Source organism: Syngnathus acus, chromosome 2 (assembly GCF_901709675.1).
Source record: "Syngnathus acus chromosome 2, fSynAcu1.2, whole genome shotgun sequence".
In the NCBI taxonomy this organism is placed as follows: Eukaryota; Metazoa; Chordata; class Actinopteri; order Syngnathiformes; family Syngnathidae; genus Syngnathus; species Syngnathus acus.
This window is the reverse complement of record NC_051088.1, coordinates 10269981-10295409: the sequence shown is the minus strand read 5'-3', so window position 1 is coordinate 10295409 and position 25429 is coordinate 10269981. Positions and strand designations below refer to the sequence as shown.

The window sequence follows — 25429 nt, the reverse complement described above, 5'->3', positions numbered from 1 at the left end:
GTATTATCAAGACATTTTCAAAGATTTTCTGCTTCCAGCTTGGTGGGAACAATCTAGTAGAATGCATTTTCTGGTTGCAGCATTATTTCAGTGCCCCAGTGCACAAAGAAAAGTCCATAAAGGCGTGCGGTGTGAAAAGGTTGATTTTTACTGTACAAATGGTGTTGCAAATACAATAAATACGGTGCTACATTGAAATATGTATGCAATTTAGGTTTTTTGATTTGGTGATTCCATCCACAGTATCAATGAATGTGTCTCTTTATGCAAGTAATAAGAATTCAAATCTTTATTGTCATTCAACAGTGTCCAACAACATTGTGGCTTTTAAGGTAAAAGTTTGGAACATTAACAAACAGTGTGCTTGCGTGTATTACGCTACTGAGGTACACAGTTCCGCTTGTCCAAACATTTCAAATAAAGTTTATTGAGCTAGTCCCACCTAATAAGTGAACAGAAAATCATAGATAGCATATAAGTACGACATGCTTAAAAAGCAAGTAAACCCTCAAATAGCACTTACATACAAAACAGTAAAAGCTCACTATAGTTGATTCACTCATATAAAATCATCAGTTTGTTTTTGATTCAATAAAGTAATGCTCATGTTGGACAGTTAGCAAGCCATTAAGAGAAAATGGGCTAAAAACGCAGTAAATTGTATTTTATTTTTGTGTAATTTCTTAACAGAATCGTGGATGATCTCAACTTTTTTTTTTCTCCACTAATACCACATCTGACAGCGTGCAGTAACTCTTTGAACATGCACAAATACTGTGCTGACTAAATGCACGCTAGCAGTTCTTACAACAATATGCATTTAACAATTCTCAAGCATGTGTTCACAAATTACAGACGGCTCGAGCATGCTTCTATCTTGTAACACCAAATAATTAGGGACAGCAAATTTGTGGTAGTTGCATTCTATTATATACACTGTATCAATTTCTACATGACCACAAATAATTGTGAAAAGTGAATTTGACCACAAAGGCTTGTTTTTGTTTATGCTTTGTTTTGTTAACACTACGTATAGTCAAGTGTGTATGTTCACACACTTAATTGCACATTTTCTCTCTTCACCATTTGGACCTTTTCCAGGCTTTTGATTGGCTAAAAGGCCTGACTACCCTTCAGCACCACCTGTTGCATTGTAATGCACAAGCCTGCAAAACCATTTTCTAGGACAGTCATTTTTTTCAATTGATGACGATAGATATTTTTGAAAGGTTGCTAGGGTTAAAAAAAACAAACACTATTCTGTTCTTTTAAAAATAACAAACTTCAAAAGCTCTACTAGCTAAAGACTAATCAAAGGAGGGGGGAAAAACAAATAGACCATCAGTAATGTTGGGCTGTTGCTTTAGGTGCAAGGGATATAATTTAACAACTGCCACACAATTATGCCACATTTTTAACTGAAACATTTTTTTGCAGTTAGGCTCGTTTCATAACACCGCATTTTATCTTTCACCATCCTCCTCTCAAGGAGCCTTTTTCTTCCCCCAACGGACTAATATTTGCAGAGAAAACACCTTAATTGGAGTCTAATAGTGAGCCTCACCATCCCCTAGACAAGAAAAATAAACATTCGCGTGCCAAACGTGCTTTAGTGCGCTTGTACGTTGGTGAAAAAATTATACGCCTTAAAATGAAAAATTGTATGAATGACAGAAATTTCAAATACATCATGCTTATATTATTATCTTGCTATTTCCACTTGGAGTCTTTTAGTTATACAATAAAACGAGAGGGCTTCCAGATTGGCGCATTTTCCATATATACACATTGACACATACGTAAGTTGTAACTATCGCAATGAAAGCATGTGAGGGGCGCTACACTCGACATTTCTGATGATGTCATGTCTACTTGTCCATGAGAGAAACAACACATAAATAGTTCTGTTAATCATCAACATTCCGGAAACGTTTTCAACAAAATGGAATTATTATGACAATCTCTAATGTTGACTGAAAACAATTAAGATCATTCCACAATTGACATTTCAAAGGTTTGTTTAATCCATGGATTTAAACTAATGGAAAGCAAGACAATGTAGACTATTATTTATCATTTGATTAGTTTTAGATACTTGTCCTGTCATCAAAGTGTTAAGCTTATGTCACACTCCTCCCACCTTGCGTACCATACTGAACCAAACAAGCTGGACAAAATTGTTTCCATTATGAAGTGAATTACTTCCAGCCTTAGTAAATGGATTAGTGAAGGATTTCCAGTTCTAGCGCCTCCCGTTGAATGGCAAGTTCAGTGCTAAGCAGCAAAAACAAAGCAAAGTGCTCATAATCTGTTGAACCATCAACATGTCGTTTCTGTGTAGCTTTCAGTCTTAGTTAGCTGAGCTAATGATGTCAGTGTTTGGGGGTTAACCTAAACACAAATCGGACTACAAAGTGAGGATGTGGAGTGCTGAAATGGGTCTGATGTTGGTCAGTTAACAAAGGCCGTGTACAAAAAAAAAGGGTTTTGTCCATCATTAACTTCTGATGCGAGCTAAGTTTGAAGTCCTTAGTTTTGTTACAGACATCATCAAAGTATGTATATTTGAAACATTGTCACATGTCTCCATCTCATCATTAGGTTGCGGCCAGGTCCTTCCTGCAGACAACTTGTCCAATCTATATTTGGGGAGTGATAAGCAGAACAAGCATCTATCACTCTACCACCTACCTTCTTACAAACTGAGCTCCAACTAAGCTGGTCCCCCTGTCCCCAATTGTCTTTATTTTCTCCTTTAGTTCCCCTCCTTCTGTTTTCTCCATTACTCCTTCCGTGCACTAAGATCCCGCGGCGTCCGGTTCCGCTCACCAGAACTCTTGCTGCGGGCCTTCCTGGCGCTCTCCTGGGCCTGCCGATACTTCTCCACCATGCTCTTGTGCTTCCTCCTCAGCTTCTCATTACACCACATCCTTTCGCAGTACTCCTCCACGTGGGGCAGGTTGGACGGGCCGATCGTCTGCATGATATCTTTGAACCACATACGAGACTGGCCGATCGGGCTCAACCTGTTATACGAGCTACAAGGCATCCAGTTCTTGTAGCCTCCAGTCGATCTGTCTTTGAGTAGCTCAGAGAGGCCAGTGTTGTCCCGTACCATCAACTCATCTAAGGTGTCGCCCTGGAGGACTTCCAGGGTGAGTCGGGCGAGGGTCTGGGTGAAGCCATGCTCTCTGGAGCGGCAGATGTAGATGCCCGCATCCTGGCTGAGGAGGCGACGGAAGAGGAGGCCCTGCTCTGTGGACATGACCCGATCGTCCATCTTGACCTGAGTATGGCAGAGAGATCATCAGTCGGGATGTATTCTTACACTATTTTGGGTTTGTTTCCCGTAACCTCATTGATTAACTTTTCAGGCCCTGTTCTTGACGATCAATGGCTGGTCTTCACATACGATCACACGCCATTTTTCTGATGATAAGCAACAGATAAAGAGGGTGCGAGCAAAATTTGCAATAAAATTTCAATGCATGCCAGACCAAACTAGAATCTACCAATAAATCTGTTAACATTCCCTTTCTTTATTCTCCCAGCCTCCATATCTCACTCTTGTGGTTCTATTCTTTCATACCTCATCGTTCTCTCTTGTACCTCTGTATGTATCTCAAGCTCATATTCAATACTTGTCCTACAGTGCCAACACAAATACAGCAGCCTTGTCAGCGTACCCAGTGTTTATTTGAAACTGAGAGGGGTGCTAATGCCTCATACGGTTGACTGAGGCGCTCACTTTGAATGATCACTGTGGGCGTGACCATATCATGTTCTAAGCAATGCCTCGTGCCACCACCTTTGCAGTGAATTTAATGCCATATGGTCAATAGTCTCAAACAAGACATTGTTTATTAAAAGAGAATTGTGCTTTTAAATATAATTGCTCTCTGTCACCCATCTGTCAAAACACTGCTGAATGAGTCAAGCACGTGGCGACATTGCACACCCATCTCGGATTTAAAGGCAACCGCGTGCCAGAAATTACATGGCCCCCCAAATCTTTGCTACCCTCTTGGGCCTCTTCCTTCCTGCCATCATATGAGATTAACTAGAAGGACTGACATTTACCTCCCCGGCAAAGCAGGCTGAAATGGTGTGTATCAGCATCTTGATTCCTCAATTTGCAATAGTGGGCCAATTTATTCCCTCGGAAGCCTGAAGAAATCCTTTCCTCAAAGAGATTCAAAACAATGCCAATTCAGGAAATGGCCAATTGTTTGTGGTTTATAGCTCGGATGATTGAGGACCGCATATGTTTTCCGATGGCTAGGCAGTAAACAGCACCCTGTAAAATTCATCTCACCTCTTCCTTGCGGTCATCACGCTGAACCAGCCAAATGACAGAAGCTTGCGGGGAGCGAGGAACACATTCCAGAAAAGTGCTGTTGTTCTCAGCGCCGTACACCACCCGATCCTCCATCTCCTCTAGGTCCTCTGATACCAAGCATAAATAGTTGCAAATGTTGTTAAAGAAGGAATATGGGAGTGTTGACAAAGTCAAAGTTGCATTTACCGCTAAAATTCTGGTCCAAACACTGCAGCACCGGGTTTCCGTGTCTGATGTCCTGCCTTCGGAAGCGACGTTTACTGTTGGGGACGTATCGAGCGCAGGAGGAGCCATCCCAGGCGCAGTAAGGGTCTCTGGCCAGGCAGCACTCAGCGCAAGCCTTGCCGTACGTCTCACAGCGATGAAGCTTCACCAGAGCCACGCCGGCTGGGGAGCCCACATAGAGGGCTTGCTGATGAGCAGAGAAAAGGGGGTTTCAAGGTTGGGGATGATTTGACCACGGGATTAGTTCTGAAATCCAATCTGAGAGGTTTCCAAATAAATTCAACATTAAGAGAGGATGTGATGAAACGCAGATGTGAACTTACTCTTTTGACTGATATGTCCATTGATGTAATTGAAGTTGGCACCTGCAATGATGACATGAATGCTTCAGCGTGAGGTAAGTAAAGCTTAGAGTGCATTTTATTAAGAACCAATTTGGCTTTATAGAGCGATAAGAACTAAGACTAATTGAAATGAAACACACTTTAAAAACTTGAAGCTCCTCCAATGTGACCTCTTCTGCTTCCAGACTATTTCCTCCATGAAGGGCGATGACCTTTAACACCGTACCGATGTCTTAAAAAGAAACAAACACATCAGTTAAGTTCTGGGCTTCATTTTTCATTTATTCAATCCCAAAAATATTTCTGACCAGCTGGAAAACACATTTTACCCGTGCTGATGAACATAACGTCATACTGCCCGTCCTCCGCCTCAACACGGTCCACCACGATGTGTTTGAGCCTGTAAGGAACGTTTGCCTTGGCGAGCACAGGTTGGCGTAAGGCGGGTTGTACCGGCCGCCACATCAGAGGATGGCTTCGGGCAAACTGGAGCACATAGTCGGGGAAGTCTTTGGTGCTGCCAAACTCCCTGCCGGGCTGGTTGGTGATTTTACTGGGACACTGAACAAACATATGAAAAGGCACAATGACTCTAACAAACCTTACATTGTGGTTTATTGATTTTGAGTCGGTGGTCTGTTTTAGATTTCTTTCTGTTAGATAAAAGTATTTCCATGCCTCCGTGCCAACGGCGCTCATCCGTGTGCGCCTGGCACAAAAGCTTGGGTGTGGTTACAAAATCTTATAGAAGACTCAAACCAGTTGGAATCGCTATGTAATTTAATACTCGCCTGATCTAACAGCATTCTTTATTCAATACGGACAATGAATGCGAGCGTTTGTCTGGCCCTGATGTCCTGTGATTGACTGGCGGCCAGTCCAAGTTCAACAGTAGTCTTCCTTTTTCCTTAAGTCAGCACCAATAAGTGCTAGTAGTCTTTACCCAGGATTGAAAATAAATGGATAAATGATTGTATGAAGTCTCCATGTGTGCAAACAAAAGACAGTTTGTCAGCAAAAAAATAAGGGCCTTTTTTAACAGCCGTCATTGCTGACATTCCATGGGCTTATTCCTTGGCAAAGCTCTAAAACGTACTCTTCTCCTCCATTTGATTTTTTTTTTTTTGCGGCTTGAGGCTGTGGCACGTCCATCATATCTTATTCAGCTGTCAAAAGCCAGCAGCAATGAAAAACAGACGGCCCACATTCGGTTTGTATTCATTCCAGAAAACTTTGATTAACCTGTTTATCTTGGATGCATTAGAGTATTTCAGTGAACACGCTGTGGTGCACAGACAACTTTGATTCAACAGAAGGTTAGCGTTAAACTTCATTATTCTCCAATTATGTCAAACTGAACAGCTTTTTTCTGTCATGGCTAATAATTCTAGAGCACTTTTATTAAATATTAATCTTATTTTTATTCATTTACCTCGATCAGAAAATGGCACCAATTAACTGATGTCAGAATGTACTTCTCATTCATAGTTTAAAATTTTGTGGATTTTTTTTAAACTTTATATTAAAGATTTGTAACTCCACTTCACTATAACCCCCTTGTTTTCCTACATTTGACCTCGTTTTGATATTGTCTGAGACAATCTTATCTTAAATTATTAATTCACTAATTGTCTACTGCTTAACTTGTTAAGGGTCACTGGTGAGCTGATCCAGCAAATTTTGGCTAAGGGGTGAGATACACACTGAATGACACCTATCGAGAAAAAACATTTGGCCATGCACCTGTGGACAATCTACAGTGAAGCAGTCATGCATGTTTTTGGAATGTGGGACACAAGAAAGGGAGGGGATTCAAATGGAGGACCTTGTAGCTGTGAAGCCATCATGCTCTCACTAAAAGTGAATACTATTTTAGTTTGACAAATTCAAAAGAAGCAACCCCACTGTAACACTGAAAAATCAGATTTTCTGTACGATGACAATAGCCTGCTTTGCTTGATTGGCTAAATGCCAAATTGTCAAATGTGGCTCTGGTGCAATTTCACAAGATTTTTGTGTACAACTGAGCTTCCCGTCTTCAACTCTTTAGTCCTTCGACACTTTGTTAATCTGAAAAGTGAATCCACTGGGGTATCTGCAGCTGTGTTTTATAATTCATAGTCCTTCAATGTAGAACCAGTTCCAACTCACTTGGCAAATGAGGTGGAACATGTGCCATGTGATTACAAGTAGGTATGTTTATGTGTTGGAGTTGAAATTACAATGATGTGGTTGACAGCATCTGGAGTGTACAACGTGATCACAGCTGCACCAATATAAGTTTATTTTACCAATATCAAACTTTTCTACACCTCATTTGCACTGTTGCATAACCACCCGACACCCAGTCAGCACTTCTCACTTCACTACAGTGGCTCTCGTATGTACAACTGATATGCTTACACAAGAGCTAAACGTAACATGTCAATTGCGAAATGTGTTGAGAGTAACAATTCCAGTAAATTTGCAGAAGGAAATTGATTATTGCAGCAATTATTCAATACTTAATTACACATCCAGGCTTCCAACACTAATCGCTTCTTGTATTTACATTCTTTAGTGAAAGTGGGACATGCAGGTGCTCAAATGGGTCAAACAATACTGAGCCATTTCAATTATTCTATCATCTAGAAAGAAGCAAATTTGGCATGTTTTGTTAGCACTTTTATTCAAAACAATGTGACTTGAGCTACTTACCACGCCCGGTCTGGGATAAGGGACACGGCCTTCGTAGGCACCCCACTGGTAATCTGGACCTTCTTTATGAGCAAATGGTCCGTTAAAGGCCTCTCTGATGTCAGCCATGCGATAAACGCACACAGCAAAACCCTGGAATACATTACTGGCGAGGAGAGGCGGAGAAACTGAGTCAGAGAAAACTGTTTACTCTTAGCGTAGAAAACTTGAAATGTTTTAGTAAACGTAATGTACCTGATAGTGCTAAAGATTGCATAAATATCTGGGTTCCTCTCATCCTTGGTCCTTAGCAAGAAAACATCCTCTGTTTGAGTTGAAAGAAAGGTACAAAGTTAAGGATGGATTCAATTAGGTCGTTCAGTTTGTCGGTCGGTCAATTGTTAGGTTAAGTTTGTCTCACCCAATTGGTTGAAGTGCGTATCGATGCCATGAGGTCCCGGGACAGAGCAAACCAGTCTGGCTTTGATAAAGGTGCTCCACTTATTCACCAGCACCCTCTGACCTCCAACGTCATTCTGCCATGAACAACAAAACAGACACAAAAGATATGAAATGTTAAAACACAATTGAATTTGTGAAGCTTCAACAGTTTTACAGGGGGGAGAAAAGACTTCATGAACCCTGACAAGACTCAACTAGTCTAGATCAGAGAGCAAGTTATTACTGTTATTACAAGAGTGGGCTAGAGTTTTCCACTCGTTTAATATCAAGAAGAGTGCAGGCATGTGATGATCACCACGCTGCAGGTACATGGTCATTTCCTTGGATCTAAGTCGGCATAAAAAGCAATGGCTGCCAAAGGAGCAGAAGACCGTCAGTGAGGAAAAGATGCTTTACCACTGATAAATCAATCGAGGGTGGGACTGAGACTTGGAGTTCAAAGCGGACACGGTGTATCAGAATTTAGCTCCTATGCTGCAGTGTCAATGCTTTTAAATCCAATTTAAAGTCTTTTAGAGCATTTCTATGGACTCAAAGGGTTACGTCTTTCTTCTTGCCCAGTCTCCAAGGTATTGCTGTCACTGTGTGAGTATATTTTCATTTATTCTGGTTTGCATACCGATATATTTGTGTGCGCTGCACGTAGCTTGAAAGAATGTAAAAGATCACGCAGAGCGTATTGAGATTGTGGATGTGAAATGTCACAGCTGTGTGTACTTTGGAAGGAGAACGGCTTCATTTTGTTGTAAATATTTTAAAGGTTTTTATATTCCTTTAGGGAAATGTCAACATCTGAAAGCTCACAAGTGGGTTTGGGGTTCTCTCTAGAGTTCTCTTGATCATCGTGTGTCTGTTTCTATGGCTGTGCTCTTGCATGAGCGTGAAACTACACGATATATCACAAGGGAAGTTTTGGCTAACATTTGAAATTTGAGGCCCATAAGGGATCGACCAGGAAAAAAAAAAAAAAAAAAAAGAGAGATCTTGGCTTGGAGTTTACAATTCAAAAATCACTTCCTTTGCAGATGTTTAGTTCCTAAGGGCTCGATGTATCCGGCTTCATACACCTGACCACCGGGTCTTCTTTACTTTACCCTGATTCCACAAGGCAGATGGTCGATTTCGTTTAATTTATGTGGGAAAGAGTCGACAAAAACAAATTCCCATTAAAAAACAAATCGGGTCAATTTTGTACAAGGCAACACAGAAATATAAAGTGAGAAAAGTGTATTCTTCCATACTGCTATTCCCTGTTGCCTTTGACTGTCTGTCAATCAGTCAAAGCACTCCTCAGGCAACTGAAGTACTCCACCATCAGTGACTATACTTCATGTGTGTTTTGTAGTCAAAGTACTCACCGCACACACTCGTCCAACACGCGTGTGAATAGCCTCCTCTCTGTCTCCGGCTTCGGTGGCCTTCTCGGTGAAGAAGAAATACACTTTGTCATCGTCTCTGTCGTCGTTGTCTGGAATGAGGTGCGCTGCCACAAACTTGGGGTCTTTGGAAAGGGTTAAAAACAAGAAGATGGTTGTTAAAATGACGGCCATGAAAGTGGGGGTGTAAATTTTAGGGATGCACCATCACTACTATGTTTCTTTGAGATTTGTGAAAATAAATAGGACTACTAAAATTACAAGTAATAAACCCTGTTAGCCTTTACAAAGGAGGTTATATTCTACGGGTATTCAACAGGTGTAAAAACGACTTTCTTCTTGCTCCAATTTAGTTTCAAGTAAATTTGTCCACCAACAAATGAAATATTCATTTAACAATGAAGGAAATAACTAATATTTGTATAGTGTGTACTGCATTTATCGTAATATTTTGTCCAATCGTTTGTTTGTGAATGGCTTGCAGGATTTTGGATTCTTCTTTCATATATTGAATGATCAAACTCCAGAACTATTTTTCCATTAATCATTTATAATCCATATAGCTGAGAAATTAAACAAAATGAAAACTAAAATGTCTATCAAATGCCGTATAATCCAATTGTTCATTGTAATTGGACATGTTTACTCATTTATTTCACAGTCAGGGATGTCATACATTTTTGTCGGCGGGCACAATATAGTCCAGGTTTTCTTTGAATGGCCAATATGACTGTGTTCGCGTGAACCCCCCAAAAATATAAGCCTCATATTATCACACTAAACTGATGAATAATATGTTTTGAAATCAGAAGTCAGTAAAAAAATGTTTTATGTTCAATTATTTTTCTGTTCTTTTGATTAGTATTGAAATAATGCCGGCAACATCTCAAGGATAATAAAGGTAAAGAAAAATTGCATTTTTATTTTTAGAATCATGAAGTGGACGGTTATGATTTCACTTGGCGGCCCACATAAAATGAACAGGAAGGCCAAATCTGCCCCCTGGGCCTCGGGTTTAACACCAGTACCCAATTTGATGAATTTTTAAGTCTTGTTGGAAGCCTGAGTTTTGCCTCGCTGCAATAAGACAGACTGATAAAACATTACCATGAAGGATTTTATGGTCAGTCTCGGTCCTCATGGTGGAGCGACCTCCCATACTTCTGAAGATCACAGAGTCTCTTCCTAAGAAATCCGCTGTCAGTCCTGTAAATAACTCCCCACCTACACAGAGGGGGAAGGAGGGGAGCGCGTGAAACCAAAGCAAAAAGTCAGTCGAGAGGAAGAAGTCTACTGCAATAAGGAAATTGTTGGTGACACTAAACATTGTGGTCCAGGCTTATGACATAGAGCCATGGAAGGAAAAAGGAAACTCAGCAGATCCGATACTCAAAATCCCGCCCTATAGCATACTTTTTGGAGTGCATCCTCTACTGAGACCTAGAGCCAGACTCACTTTACACAACCCTTGGGGGAAAAAAGAAATAAAATACAGAAAATATCCTAAGCAGTCATGTCCAGAGGATTGGAAGCGTTTAGCAACACAGCGTGAGAAACAGCTCTGTTTGTGGGTCATCACATCACCAGAAAATGAAAATCCAGAAGTGAAAACAAAATGGCCTTAGAAACTCCTTCAGTTTGCTCTACAGTCAATTACAAATTCATTCCTTAACAAATTCTATTTAAAAACTTTTGAGGAAAAATGGCCAAAATGAAAACCTTTCAATGTTTAAGGTACAATGGTAGCCTACAATATTTCAAATCTGATATAAAACTGTAGATTCGCAGGAATTGCAATCTTGTCAGGAGCCTTTCTTTGTTTTTGAAATTTTATTTAAAAAGATTAGGGAATGATTACAGACGCAAAGGTGTAAGGCTTCTCTTGCACTGTAAAGAGATCATTTTCAAAACTTTAAAATTGGACCCATGTTCTTAGCACAGCTCAGCTCAAGAAAAAGTACACTATGAATTTGTCAGCTAAATGCAAACAGACTACCAAGGATTGGAAGCTGGCCCGCCAGAGGCCAACAGGTTGATGCTTGGATTTCTAAAAGACATATGGGTCAAAGGCTAATGATTGGAGAATCATACTGGGGCTGAGGAAAAAAAACAACAACGAGGGAGTACCCTCCAGAGAAATCCACTACCTGGGCTTAATTTACAAAGCAGAATCTCGACTACAAGTAATATAGGGCCAAAAAGATGAATCCAATTTTATATAATCAAGCATATAACTACAGACAACATTGCCCTATTAAATCTCAGACAACCTGGAAATGTGTTTACCCTGTCTTCGCCCACATGCAGCTCAAAGAGAAGACAGACTCACCATACTCACAAATGTAAAAGGATCCCAGACTGCAAGAGCATGTCCAATGCACTTAAGTGCTGAGTAAGCTTTCCTCCACCACTCGCACTAAAAAAAACTACATCTTTGTGTAACAATGGACCTCATTCTCCAAAGGTTCTTACAAATAAATAGTTATTTTCTTACTCATTCATCATCAAATATGAGAATGCTAACACTGCACTTCCTTTTGGTGCTACTATTTAAGAAACCTATTCACACCACTTCCTGTATAATACTACTTAGCGGACTGACAATAACTTTAGGATCTGGGCAGGCTTTCCCATCATGCTTTTTTTAATGTGTTATTTTGTAGGACAAAGAGCCCCTCCTCCCCCAAACAAACACACGTGACCTTTGTTTCCGTCAGTCAACAGCGAAACACTGACGAACTGAGAAGGTCATTCAGTACAGACCCGGTTAGCGACAATTTCGGTGACGGACTAAAACCCGCTTCTGTCAGAGCTGCGTCCGTCGGTTTATCTAAGTTTTCTGTGAGTCATCATTTACCAGCAAAACGAGAGTCTATCGCTGACGGACTGATGGGCCTTCTATCAGTACTACTATATATATAGAGTACAATGGTCCGCCTGTATTGGTCATTTGTAAGAAAGAACATCAACATACCACTGAACGTGCTAGCAAAAGGAAGGCTGGGGTCATGTGGGACCCTGCCTCGTCCATTCTCCACATTTTTAGGGTCCATGGTGAAGACATGCTGCGGGAGATACAAACACAAAGTTGAATTGGTCAGTTATGATTTGTACTTTTATCATGACACATTATGCACTACACATATGTATAGTGTACAGTAGGTTTTATTTAGCAAAACTCAATGGCTAGCTTATTGGTGTCCATGGAAACAAAGCCGTTGATCAGACCTAACCTCTTGAGAAGAATATATTCTTTTTCCTTTGTGTTCCTATGTGCACACAAACAGACTTTTATTTGTATCCACTCTTTTGGGTCTTTCTGCCCCTCCTCTGAACTCTTGTCTTTCTGTCTGAGAATGAAGATGCCGTCTGAGAAATAAGGAAGTGTGGGATCCGTGGAGCAGCCAGAGTTCAGATAAGTTTCCCACCCATTTCCCAATGAAGATCCGCCCTGAGCTCAACTTTTTACTGAGGAGTGAACAAGGTCATAGAAGAAGAAAATAAATAAATACAGCCCCAACCAAAAAAAACAGTTGATAATGTATGTAAAAGACGATTGCGTCAGGCCCATTAATATTCTGTCAATATGCTTTTTTTTTTTTATCTAATAAATATGTCCATTAGGTTTGTTGTCTATTAAGTTTCTAGCATTATAACTTAACCGTGACTGAACAAGCTGTATATTTCTAAAATATTCATCATTTAAGATGCTACACTTTCTTTAGATGCACAAGAAGTTATTCCACAGTAAAATGTCATACAAAGCATCAAACTGCTCACATTTTTGGGGATTTGCAGTTACTAGAAGTAGAGCGTAATTGGGTTTACAAGACAACAATGCTACTTGACGTTGCCTAGATTTTTTTTGGGAAGAATTTGGAAAGTAGGTACAGTAAAACCTTGAAGGTCAAACACAATGCATTCCAGAATATAAATTGATTTCCCAATTTGAAAACATTTTGTATGAATGGAAATAACAAACACAAATCCATTTTACGGGTCAGACCGTCACATTACAAAACCTCAGTGATGAGAGATGATGACAAGATGCAGTTAGTTGTATTTAAATTCAAATATTCTTCACAGGCGTGTAAATTACTCTTAACCACTGTTAAAGCGTTAAAGCTTGTGACTTTGCCATGTGTATGGTAAAGCTGGAATCTTTCTGTTTACTTCATATCATAAAACATCCTGTCCTTCTTGCCTCATGGTTTTCTTACTACCCAAAATAGCCACAAAGCAAAACAATCCTTTGATGCTAATGCATGCTGAAGGTTAAACCCCTTATGTTTTGTGCATCTTTGGTAGCACGTCTTCCTCAATAGATTTGGTCAAATTCCAAACTGTCATCGACATTGTTGTCTGCGCTGCCTGTGTGTCACTTATTTTGAGTCCAATGCATTCATGTCCCCCAAGAAGGATGGTGAAAGGATATAGGAGCAGCCCTCATGTTTGATACAAGGCCACGTTATTAATTGAGGTGTCCTCCAAATGAACTGTGAGTGTCTCGCCCTCCGTTTATTGAACAGACAATGGACTATTGTGAAGGGAAGGGTGAGTCTTCCACCCTGAAGAGTAATCACAGGGCGCATGATGACATTCAAGTCTGCTTTATAAGAATAATGGGAAATTTACCCATTCAAACACATTTAGTTTATACGGGAACAGCCCTCAGATTCACGCTACATTCACTGTCGGCTGCACCATTGTTGGGTGACAACAGATGATGTCATCTTGGCAAAGTTTGAGTACACTAAATTTGCCCTCTTGTAGCAGCATTACAAATCACGTTTCCTAAGTCGGTGGTGCTTACTTCAGTTTTCTGGAATGTGTCATATAGCCACATTTCTACCAATTTAGTCCATCACGGTACGATTTTGAAGAACAAATCGTGATCTGGCTGGTGTTTACAGCGCAAATTGTGGAGGCGGGATGGTGGCAGCTGCGGCAACTATGTAAATAACGTGACATCACTGCGTAGCAACGCAGTGGAACGTGTGAATGAATGAGTTCAACAAAAAGATCAGAAAGTAAACAAAGGGCGCCAATGAAAGACAACAAACATTTGGGGTCCTTCCATTCCCTGTTCCACACTCTATCCATCAAGCATTCAACTGTGTTTTAGCTCCACCCTCAATTAACTTGCATGGTTTTTGACAAGTGAGAGGAATTTGGCGCACACAGAGAAAACCCACACAAGCACGGGGTGACTTAAAAACCCCAACTCCAATTTCTTTCCTCACAAAATCTATTCTCAGGTTCCCCACAAAATTATTAGTGGTGTGTGTGTCGGGGGGGCATTTCATAGTACTGTCATGCAGAGAAATGGTGCAGCTGATTCCGTTTGGGCAAACACCGCCAAGACAAACACACTCGAGTGCTGACGAGCTAAAAAGCAGTGCTATTTTCTTCTTTGCCAAGCACAGCATATCAGGGACCACCAGTATCATTTAAACAAGTGATTGCTGACACACACACACACACACACACACACACACACACACACACACACACACACACGCACACACACACACACACACACACACACACACACACACACACTTTACGCACATTATGGAGGTAGTCGTCTGTTGCCCTGAAGGGAAACTATGTCAAATCCACTACACCTGATTGAAAAAAATTATTTCTGTAAAAGTCAAACATTTGGATTGTATGCATCACGACAGTGACGTTGGGATGTGTTTGACTGCCCAGTCAAACAATGGCGCACTGTCTGCCTTCTTAACTTACACTCTTTGCAAAAGCGCTGGAAGCTCTTTTCTAATTTAATCTTTCAATGCTTGTACAAACATTGCCGTCTTTTGGAATGAAAGACAGACTACAGACTTTTTTTCAAAAGCAATGTTTAAAAAATTTGAAAGGGAAACAGTGAGGTAGATTTTTGACCTGACAAAATCAAGACAGAGTCAATGTAGACTATGGATATTTACAATACACAAGATACAGTAAACACAAAACTTTATTTAGAATGTGCATGCATGTGTTCTTATCTCTGTTTTATTTTCCAGGAATTGTTTATTTTCACATAAATGACATTGCTCGGGACACCGTATCACTATCGTCTATCTTCAGGACTTCAGACAGGTTTATTGCTCTAATTATTATCTTTGAAAAGCAATAAACATACCTACAAAGAACTACAATGCAGTCATGGTTAAACCAGCCCAAAATCTCTCACTCGAATCTAGCTGACAAGCTAACATCATAACAGTGTTTCAACGTCGAAAGAGTGCGACCTCGGGCCACCGCAAAGAGAACGATGCCATGAGAAAGACACAATCAGTACATGTAAGTCTGACCCGTACAGAGATGAAACGACTCGGGGGCTAAAGTTCATCCCACCCAGAGTCCAGTTGGACTGCTACTAGCCTCAGTTCTCTCCAGAGGTCAGGCAAACAATCTGGTGTGTATTCTACGCCAGTTAACGACTGGTTAAATAAACGCAGCCACTCCCCATGGGAGGGTGTGTTCGGACCGACTACCTGATGCTGAGCTTAACTGCTCATTTCAAGCGTGCTTCAGAGCAAACAAAAACTGTGTGCACGCCATTTGCACAAGAGAGCACATTTGTGGGCAATTTTTGCCAAACACAAGCTTAAAAAATCAACAGTAAATTTGGAATTCCATCACAGTTTCCAAAGAGTTGAAAGGACAAATTGATTTCAACTACATTGGGCATATCCTTAATATCAAGTGCCTCGAAGGGGCATGGCCAAGTTAGTGATGTTAGAAGCTAATGTGGGGCTGGCCCAACATGGCCCTCTGTGCGTCAGCGTCTGAGCATAGGTTTGGCAACACTTAACAATAGATTTGACTTTATTGAAAGCGGAGGAGGCGGAGGATTTGAATGGCTCCCGGAGGTGACATAGTGCTTGGATGCAGTGGCGATGACATATTGAGAGTGATGCCAAATACACGGCGCCAGGCAGAACACACACATTGAGGGTAACAACTAAATCCACACACAACTAAAAGTTGGGCACTTTCCCACCGCAATGTTTTTTCTTTTCCTCTTTGTGGATCTTTAGCCACTTTCCACTCTGCCCACTCTAACTGCCTCCCGCTGGGTCACATTGGGCTGTCATATAGGTCTACAACTGTCTTAAGTGCTCTCATTCATCCATTTTTGTCTTTAGTTTGACTTTGAGAGGGAGACGCTGCCCAGATTTGCATCAAGCTGGATTATTAGCCAAAATACATATACAGAAAGGAACGGAAAAACTGGTGCTCTTCTCAAAACTTTAACATTTGCTTTGAAGTTCAAATCACCACCAAGAGTGAGCAGGAGAGCTCAGTTTGGCAAACAAAGTATTACCTTTGGCAGTTTGTTTTTGCTTCATTTAAGGGGAAGAGAGCAACATGAAAAGATGATCTTGCAAATAATAAGACTCCAGCATTACCATACACGTTATCATTCGTTAGCTAGTTTTATTGGTTTTATTTTTTACAATGGTTAACTTATTTTTACACTTAAACAGTTACAACATTGTCTGCACAGTGTTAAGGTTTTTGCCGACAGGAAGATCCTTGAACAGATTTTATTTCCAATGGGAAAAAGCATTTGGTAGTAATATTATATTACATTAATATTGGCCTACTAAGTACACAAATTGAGGTTAACTTGACATTTATTATTCATCTACAAAAGCTTACCTTCATCGATTATCCTTTTGGTAGCTCGCTATTCATTCCAGCAATAATAGGCTTCGTGTGATGTTGTGGATACAGTAGACGGTTTAGATTTCACACATTTCTTACCTCTCCTCTGTGGCCCACATAGATGAAACTGCACATGGGATGAAATGCTCCAGTGCCGCAGGCCAAGAGGTGAGTGCGGTTGTATGGCTGCAGGAGGCGCACAAAGTTGGCACACTCGGTCTGCAAAATACAGAAACACAACTGAGAGTTTCTGTATTTCTGGTGCTGAAATCTGCTTTCTCACTCACACACATTGCTCACGTACAGTATAATATTGCATCCATCAAAACATAGAGTGAAATGGTAGATGTCCTTCAAATGGAGATAAAATGAATTTCAGGGTCACCAAGGGAACAACGTTATTTCATGACAATTCTTATTGATCCCACATGTTGGTAAGGAGGCCCAATGAAGACGTTTTATTGGATGGGATATGAAAAACTCCGCTCAGCCGTGGATTTTAGCCCTGGAGACACTCTGGCATTTTAAACCACTTTTAGATTTTAGAATTTTAAACATCAGTGGCAACTCTCTCTCAACCCAAATTGAGTTATTTTTTACTCAAATGATTTAAGAGTGCAACTCTTAACTGTCTTCTTTTATCAAGACGTGATTTTATAGGGCAGATCGGAGCTGTCAACAAGTTTTGAAAATTAAACTTTACAATGATGGGGGAGCCCGAGAGTAGGAGTGGCTATTTTTTTCTTGCAACTATTTTTATTTTAAATTTGAGTCGATGGCAAATTTTGTACTTGCAAGAATTTTTTTCCCCTCATTAGGTCTTAAGCAATTCTACTTTGCCGATCAGTTACCATTTGTAATTGTGATTTATTCACCAGTCCAGGGGAAGGGTTAAATCAAGAGAGATGGCTAAGCTTCTGTTCTCTCCTTAAACAAGATCCTTTCGAGACATAGACAAAACTAATCCTACAAAAGGAACTGAGCTCTGTGTGGCCCACAGTGGAATGAAATGTTGACAATAAAGAAATATGCCTGAGCTCTATACACTGCGGGTATTGCGGTTTTCTATATCTGGGTGAGTTTTATTGAGGCCATAAAGAAAGTTAAAAAGATTTCTTTTTCCTCAGTATTTTTTACATTGCAGCAGTAGCTTGAAAGCTTTCACAATCTGAGGATATTCTTTTGTTATTGTTTTTACATAATCAAAGAAGCTTTACTAAACCATGTGTACTGCAAGTATTTTTCCAGTACAACTTTATTTGACACTAGACGACAGATCCAGAGCTTCTTCCAAAATGATGTAGTAATTGAGAAATAAAACTGAAGTCAGAGGTAATGGGGACATGTGTGTCCCATATGGAAGAAAGAAACAGTATTTATGGAAAAATGTGCTCTTTAGATTTCAGAAACATGATCTGGATGCCACAAGTTACACATCATTTGTGGAATTTTTTTTCAGGTGACTTTAAGAATTATGCACTAATTACAATGGCACTCAGAAGAGCGCACATCTTCATCTCGGTTGAACTCGTAACAAAAGCAATTAGTGTACGTTTGTTGGTCCACATGATTGTAGTAGACCAATTTCAGGTTTCTAAAGGTTTATTAACAGACAACATTTTTTATTCCTTATGCATAAACATATAAACGTATAAAACATAAACACCTATAATGAAAAAAAACAAAAAACTGAGAAATCAGAGTGGGCGCTTCATACAATGCACCGATATATTAAAATCATTCCAAATGTTGAAATCGAGTATTCCTGGCTGTGTATTGTTGCTAACAGCTGTTAGCAGTTAGCAGGAGGGCTGTCAAGACCAACTTAACTTAATATAAGCACATATCATTTGAAGTCCCAGGTCTGTGGTTTTCCCCTACTACAGACTGACATAAGTCAAGAGCACACACACACCACATGACAGTCAAACGGTTGTAATGGATGAATACGATCAAAGACAAATATGGAAGCACTTCCACAGAGCTGCATGAACTTGCCAGCTGCAATCTCTGCTTCAAATCCTCCTCCAGTGAAACCATTTTAGTAATGACACCAAATGAAGTGGAAGAGTTTTTAAGTCTACCGAAGAAAGTAAAGTTCACAATGGGTGTCACGCCAGAGTAGTTCACAGATTCAACATTTCCACTTTGACTTTGTAGGCAAAACAAAACTTTAAACTCTATTATGTGTTGTAATACTATGACGCTATGTAACAATAGTTACTGATTATAGCCTTAATTAGGATGACTACCCATCTACTTTTGGACAAGGTTTTGAATAAAAGGTTTAGTGTCGTACACATAAGGTCAAAGGTCAAAGCTGCCATGCCAGCATTTGTGCCTACAGGTGGTCAAAGGCTAGGCGTGGTTGGATAACCAAACATTGTCCTCAGTCATTACCCCGTTGATGACACTTGTTTGTTTCAGCTGTAATTGATGAATATGAAGGTCAAGAGGCTGTGACTCTAAAGTGGGAGAATATTAAAGTGTTTATGGAGCGGACGATTGTCTATAAAAGGCTGCTGACGGAGTTCCTTGTCTATTGACGATAACACAGACCACCCCCCATCCCTTACTTTATTTGTCTTTTCGCCATGTCATGTTTTTGTTTTTCTCAACAGAATGATTGAAACTAAACAATGTCTATATGTCAGTGAGGTATGCGTTTCTCACAGAGAAACAATGTGAAGACCTCTAACCTTACCCACCCGTTTCCCTTTTCGTCAAAGTCAAGTTGTGTTCAACACATGCAGACGGCAAACAAATGAGATTGAAGGTGTGTCAGAGACTACTTAGGGTACTTGCTGTCTTTTGCTTCGGTGAAAAGAGGCAGTCATCCATCTGCTTTGACAAAAAAAAAAATCAGAAAAAAAGAAAGCAAGGAGACATAAGGGAATGCGAGAAGCCATCTGTGCAGTCAAACATCTCACATAACAACATGTATGGACGTCTTTGACACACAGTATGTTCTCTTGAGAATTTAGTAGGAATTTGTGCTAAAGGTTCAGACAGCGGAACCGCTATTTTTGGAAGCAACTCGACATCCAATTCGCTCATATTTGGAAACATTTTCCCCATAGCAAGGCTTGAAAATATACCCCCTCAGGGTTAAAAATAAATGTTTTCAAAAAGGCAGAATTATAAAATATTCTAAATAAATACCACAACTTTACCAGGCCAACTACTAATATATTGCTTCTCCCAATCACGAAACACATTACAGGAGCTTTCACGCAGTGACCAAACGCTCAGAGGAAATACCAAATAAAACTGATGTGCGACACACAAGACACGCCTGCCACTTCAAACACAACGCACATGTCCACAGTCACTTGCAAACGCACAAACACACACGCACATGCAAACACACACTTCAAACATGTTCCAGATGGCGGTGGCTGGTGGATGTCATGTAGTGAGTGCAAAGTGGGACCCAAAAAGTCTCAGTGTTCTTATGACGCTCATGTGTGTCTTTTTGAGTGTGTGTAGGTCTGTTGAAAGCGGCATTAAAAAAAATAAAATGTATTGGTAATTAATTGTGATAAACCTACTCAATTAATCAATCAATTTATTCGCCACTGAGCAGAGAGTGTTTCTTTCCAAAGCCTCATGGCAAATGTCTACATCGTTAGCTTCCAACATGTACGCAGTCATGACACGTTAATGACTTACCTGTGGCTCTTTCCCTCTTTGAATGCAGTCTTCTCGGTTGCCAGGTAATGGAGGCCAATAGATCTGGGAGAGCCAAAGACAGAGGTTTTTATTGGTTAAGTTGACTTTGGACATAAAATACAAATACCAGAGTATCAATGTCCATAAGACTAGAATAGATATTTTTCTATTCCTTCATGTCTTCATTTTTGTGGCATAGAGTATATACAGTACCATGCAGGGATTTGGTATATTGGAGCCCTAATTTGAAATCAAGTATTAATGATATGTTGCCAAAGTGGTGGTTCTGCTGAATTGAAACTCAGAAACTTGGAGAAGACATTTTGCATACAAATTGTAGAATACCAACAATAATGAAATGGAACACCACATAAACCACAGAATCTCATTCTGTTTTGGGCAAGCTTTTGACTAATTTCGCATACCTTGTGTCCAGAAATAACATACTATATAACCAAATTTACCCCCAAAAAAATTCATTTCAAGATGACTATGTGTGAAAGCTAGCTGGCTACATCACTTTATTCAAAATACAAAGAGGTTCCCAATTTTGGACAGCAGCAACCAGAATGACTGCTTAGTTCCATGCAAAAGGAGATGAAACATGCTCAGTGATCTCTGTAATTAGTTCACAAAACACTCTGCAAATGCACACAAATGATTTATTTCTCGAGGTTTTTTCAAAATCGATTTTTGCTGAACGATAAATGATAGCAGAACGATATGGTGCCTCATGCTTGTTTTGATTGTGACATATTTACTCACGCTTCCACTGAACATGAAGCACATCATCTGTGTGAATAAAACATTGGAGCTCTAATAATCCTGCACATGTGGAGCTTTAGAACTTTTATTTATTTTTTTCCAAACAGTGCTTAATTAGGGAAAACCCAAAGCCACAACAATGTGACTTTGAAAGCATCATGTAACATTTGGACACGAAATGCTTGAACTGGTCCCCATAATGCTTTCTGACGATGATAAAAGACATTTCAGATTTCCCTGCAGATGAAAGCTGACTCAATATTGACTTTCAGTGAGCTGTGAAATCCTGCAGTTTCTCGCAAACCACCAGAGTTTTTGTAACCGGCTTTGTTTTTGTCGAACAGACGCATAAGGAAGTAGGGAGGAAAACAAACAGTGCATGGCAAAGACGATTGTGTTTCATGCGTGTACGGGCAGTGCGAGTGCACCCGCATGGATTTATTAGGGAGGCAAATAAGTTTTTTAAATACCACACTGGGATCATTATTAGGTCAGATGTCACATATAAAAGTGCAGTTTCAGTGTGTGTGTCAGTGAAGAAAGTGCACATTACCAGCTACCACTATTGCTCAACAATACAATCTGCCTGGCTACTGTAATATTTAGTCGATTGAGCTCACTAGTACGTATATAAAATGCGAGAAAACCATTTTTTGTTCATAAGTTGTATTGCTCATTATGTGTCATTCTATTATTGCTTCAGGATAATTTGATTCTTGAGTTGAATAAATTGGAGCTCTGCCAGCATCCCACTGTAATTATTCAGTTTTTCTAAATAATTTCTAAACCGACTGTATTTGTTGGCATGTCCTAGTTGTGACCAAAAGTGGGTCATGCAATTATCTGATTCTTTTAGAAATAGAAATAAAATCATGGCATTCGAATTTGGAACGAGTCTATAAACTTGACTTGGGGTATTTCCGCTTTGGCGAGGTTTCCTTGGCTTGTTGCTGCACTGCAATATTAGGCCAGTTGTCCAAAATCTCCACCCTGCGAGAACCATGGCTGACCTACACTAGTCATCCAAATTCCTTCCTGTTTAACTCTCAAAATGTCACCACAATGTCTCTTTAACTTTGAATCCACCCTCAGACAACAGTCAAAAGTTGTCGTCCTTTGATCGCTGACCTTGTGTTTAATCTGTGGAGAGCTTAAAACAGATGCAAAGTGCAGGACAGTCACAAACACATCCTTTCACTCTTTTCAACCTTGTCTGATATCTGGCAAGCAAAGCATCCCTGTGAGCCAAAACCATTAAGAGCCACACGCTTTGTTCTTGTGCCAGATACTTAAACAAACCGGAATTTTAACAAAATAAACCAGTGTGCAAGAAATCAATTTGTGCAAAAAAAAAAAATGGACTGGAGTTTGACTTCTGTGCTTTAGACGCTTACTATCAGCCACAGTCTCCACTTGACTGCAGTGGTCCCATTTTCTGTCTCTTTTTGTTAAAATGTCCCTTCTTCCGCTGGCCAACAGAAGTAGATACAGGAATACTTTCTCTTCCTCGTTGACCGACTCTTTCAGATTTTTAGTGTACAGCCAACTGGAAGTTAAGTGAAAAAAGCTGCAGAAAGTTAAACGTTTAAGTTCAACTCATTCAGTCCTGCTGAGATATGAAACTCTGCAATAAAATTCCATGTGAAGTTAAACTCTGGTGGAATCACGGTTTTTAACTTTTTCACGACTGATAACAATGCGTGACCCTCTCGACCAAATGAAACAAAGATGTGCAATATATCTTGTTTCATAAGTGCATCTCGCTGACACATGTTTGCAGATTGAGATCTTGCTCTCAATGTATTGGCAAAGAATTGTTGAGGACACGCCGGTCTATGTTGGGCTATTGGAATTAGATTTGCTATCTCCCCCCGACTGTGCCCCTGCGGTGACATAAACACAGCAATTGTTCCCATGATGAATGTTAAAGCAGTTAAGTTTCGAAATCAAACATCTTTTTAGTCACTTAATTGATTCCACCTTGGAGAAGGCCAAGCATCGTGGAGAGATGCCAAAATTGGGACAGGAATGGGGTCCAGCAAACAAAACCCAGCCGCTCATTTTTAATCATTTTATCTGTTTTCCTTTTACTATATAATGATTTTATTTTCATAGTAAATTTGTTATGACACACTCATGCTTCAAAACTGCAAATATTTGAACTTTAAAAAACATGAATCATGTATAAATTGACAAAATAATCAAGCAGTTGTTATTCATGTTTACAGTGAATTGGATTAAAGCTGAGAGGTCAGAGGTTACCTTTTTAATCAGGGATCTTTATGTGCATGCAAATTCTTGTCTATAGTTTTATTAACTTACTGCAGCATGATGTTATTGAATGTGACGAGCTTTTTCTGAAACATTTTGGATGACACATCACATGTCATGGCCATAAATTCTATTCGTAACATTATCCTTGTAAAGATTTATTGATTCTCAACTAGTTGATTCTCAAATTAATCAACTATTTCCATAATCTTTGTAAAAAGTGTTTGAAGGCATTATTAAAATTAAAATGATCCAATGGATAATCCAAAACATCCAAAACAAAATTTTATCCAATTATTTGATCAATCAATGGAATGAATAATCAAGTCTAAAAAATTCCAATAGTGACTGCTGTAATCATCATGATTACATTTCTTCAAACAAGGCATATGGTGTCTAGTTTGATTCTTGTTTATGTTACCACATTTGGTTTGTTGCCTAATAAAGAAGACTCCAAGGGACAATGATTCAGTATTAAAAACAAAGTCATAATGTGGTTTACGAGTGTTTTTAGTTTATCATGGAGTAATTTGTTCCTGTTACCTCCTTGGACTCGCTCTTGGCTGGTCCCAGCAGGAGAGAGTACATGACGTCTTTGCCTCCCAAGAAGAGACGGTCACGGTACTCATCCAGATAGACACTTGAGAGAGAGAGTTGGCCATGATGCCCACTGAAGATGGATGATCTGTTGGTGGACAGTAGATCTGCATGGGGAAAGGTAAAAACAACGTTTGGATCTTGGAGTTAAGAACAAATGGCAGACGTGCTAACTAACGTCGCTCATTAACCAACTTGCAGATCTTTAATGCACACCACTGAAGTAAAAGCAATAGAAATAGTCAGATTTAACAAAACTAAAACATCTTCAAAATTCTAAATGTGCACTTTTTCAAAGTACTTCAAATACTTTAGCAGGTTTAATATCAGAAAATTACTTTTGATACACAAGTTTGGTTAATGTCAGATCATTGAAGCCTTTTACTCAAGTAATAGTCTACAAGGTGACTTTTTCTTCAGCCATTTTTTTTCGTTTTGTTTACTTGTTTACACAAGTATCCCTTTCAGGGACTTTATACAAGCCTGTGTATTTGTAAATGTTTATCAAATCTCAAAGAAATCATTCAGGCCATTCGCACCACAAAATGTGTCACTAATTTCTTTGAAATGTTTTGTTTTAATTTCTCATCTTTGCACTCAAAACAAAAGCACATCCTAGTGTTTGAACCTTTTGCACGCATTTATACAAGCCGGGGCACATCTGGTCTTAACTCAGCACAAGCCCAAGTCAGATTCACATGGAATTCTTTTTTGTTTTTTAGTTTTCATTACATTCATGAACAGAATTCCTCTGGGCATGAACATGTCGACGTTATGTTTCAGTCACCAAATGAGGACTGCGTCTGTGATCCAACTTTACTACCGTTGCTGAAGTCTACTGATCATTCCGGAACATTCAAGATAGCTTTGCCTTGTTGGAAATGGTGTACTTTTTACATGGCGTTTTCAAATTAGCAAAACATGGCTGGATGGAGAACAACACAGTGGTTTTCGGGACTTTTTTTTTTTTATGATTGAGGGGAGCTCAAGACTCACCGATGACATCATTATTAATATACTGT

At 39.7% G+C, this 25429-nt stretch overlaps 1 protein-coding gene across 1 annotated transcript in view; it reads right to left on the bottom strand.

The window, feature by feature from the left end:
* Positions 1–265: 265 nt before the first annotated feature.
* Positions 266–25429, bottom strand: part of sema3bl (sema domain, immunoglobulin domain (Ig), short basic domain, secreted, (semaphorin) 3bl) — a 36969-nt gene continuing 11805 nt past the window's right edge. Inside the window, exons 2-16 of the mRNA XM_037275127.1 lie at positions 24354–24514; positions 20775–20837; positions 17202–17321; positions 12397–12487; positions 10530–10646; positions 9405–9547; positions 8006–8120; positions 7840–7909; positions 7606–7750; positions 5238–5469; positions 5049–5140; positions 4888–4929; positions 4526–4751; positions 4316–4446; positions 266–3286 (exon numbers count right to left, since the gene is read on the bottom strand). Of these exons, the coding sequence (XP_037131022.1) occupies positions 2783–3286; positions 4316–4446; positions 4526–4751; positions 4888–4929; positions 5049–5140; positions 5238–5469; positions 7606–7750; positions 7840–7909; positions 8006–8120; positions 9405–9547; positions 10530–10646; positions 12397–12487; positions 17202–17321; positions 20775–20837; positions 24354–24514 (2252 nt within the window). The 3' untranslated portion in view covers positions 266–2782. The remainder of the gene's footprint in view (positions 3287–4315; positions 4447–4525; positions 4752–4887; positions 4930–5048; positions 5141–5237; positions 5470–7605; positions 7751–7839; positions 7910–8005; positions 8121–9404; positions 9548–10529; positions 10647–12396; positions 12488–17201; positions 17322–20774; positions 20838–24353; positions 24515–25429) is intronic.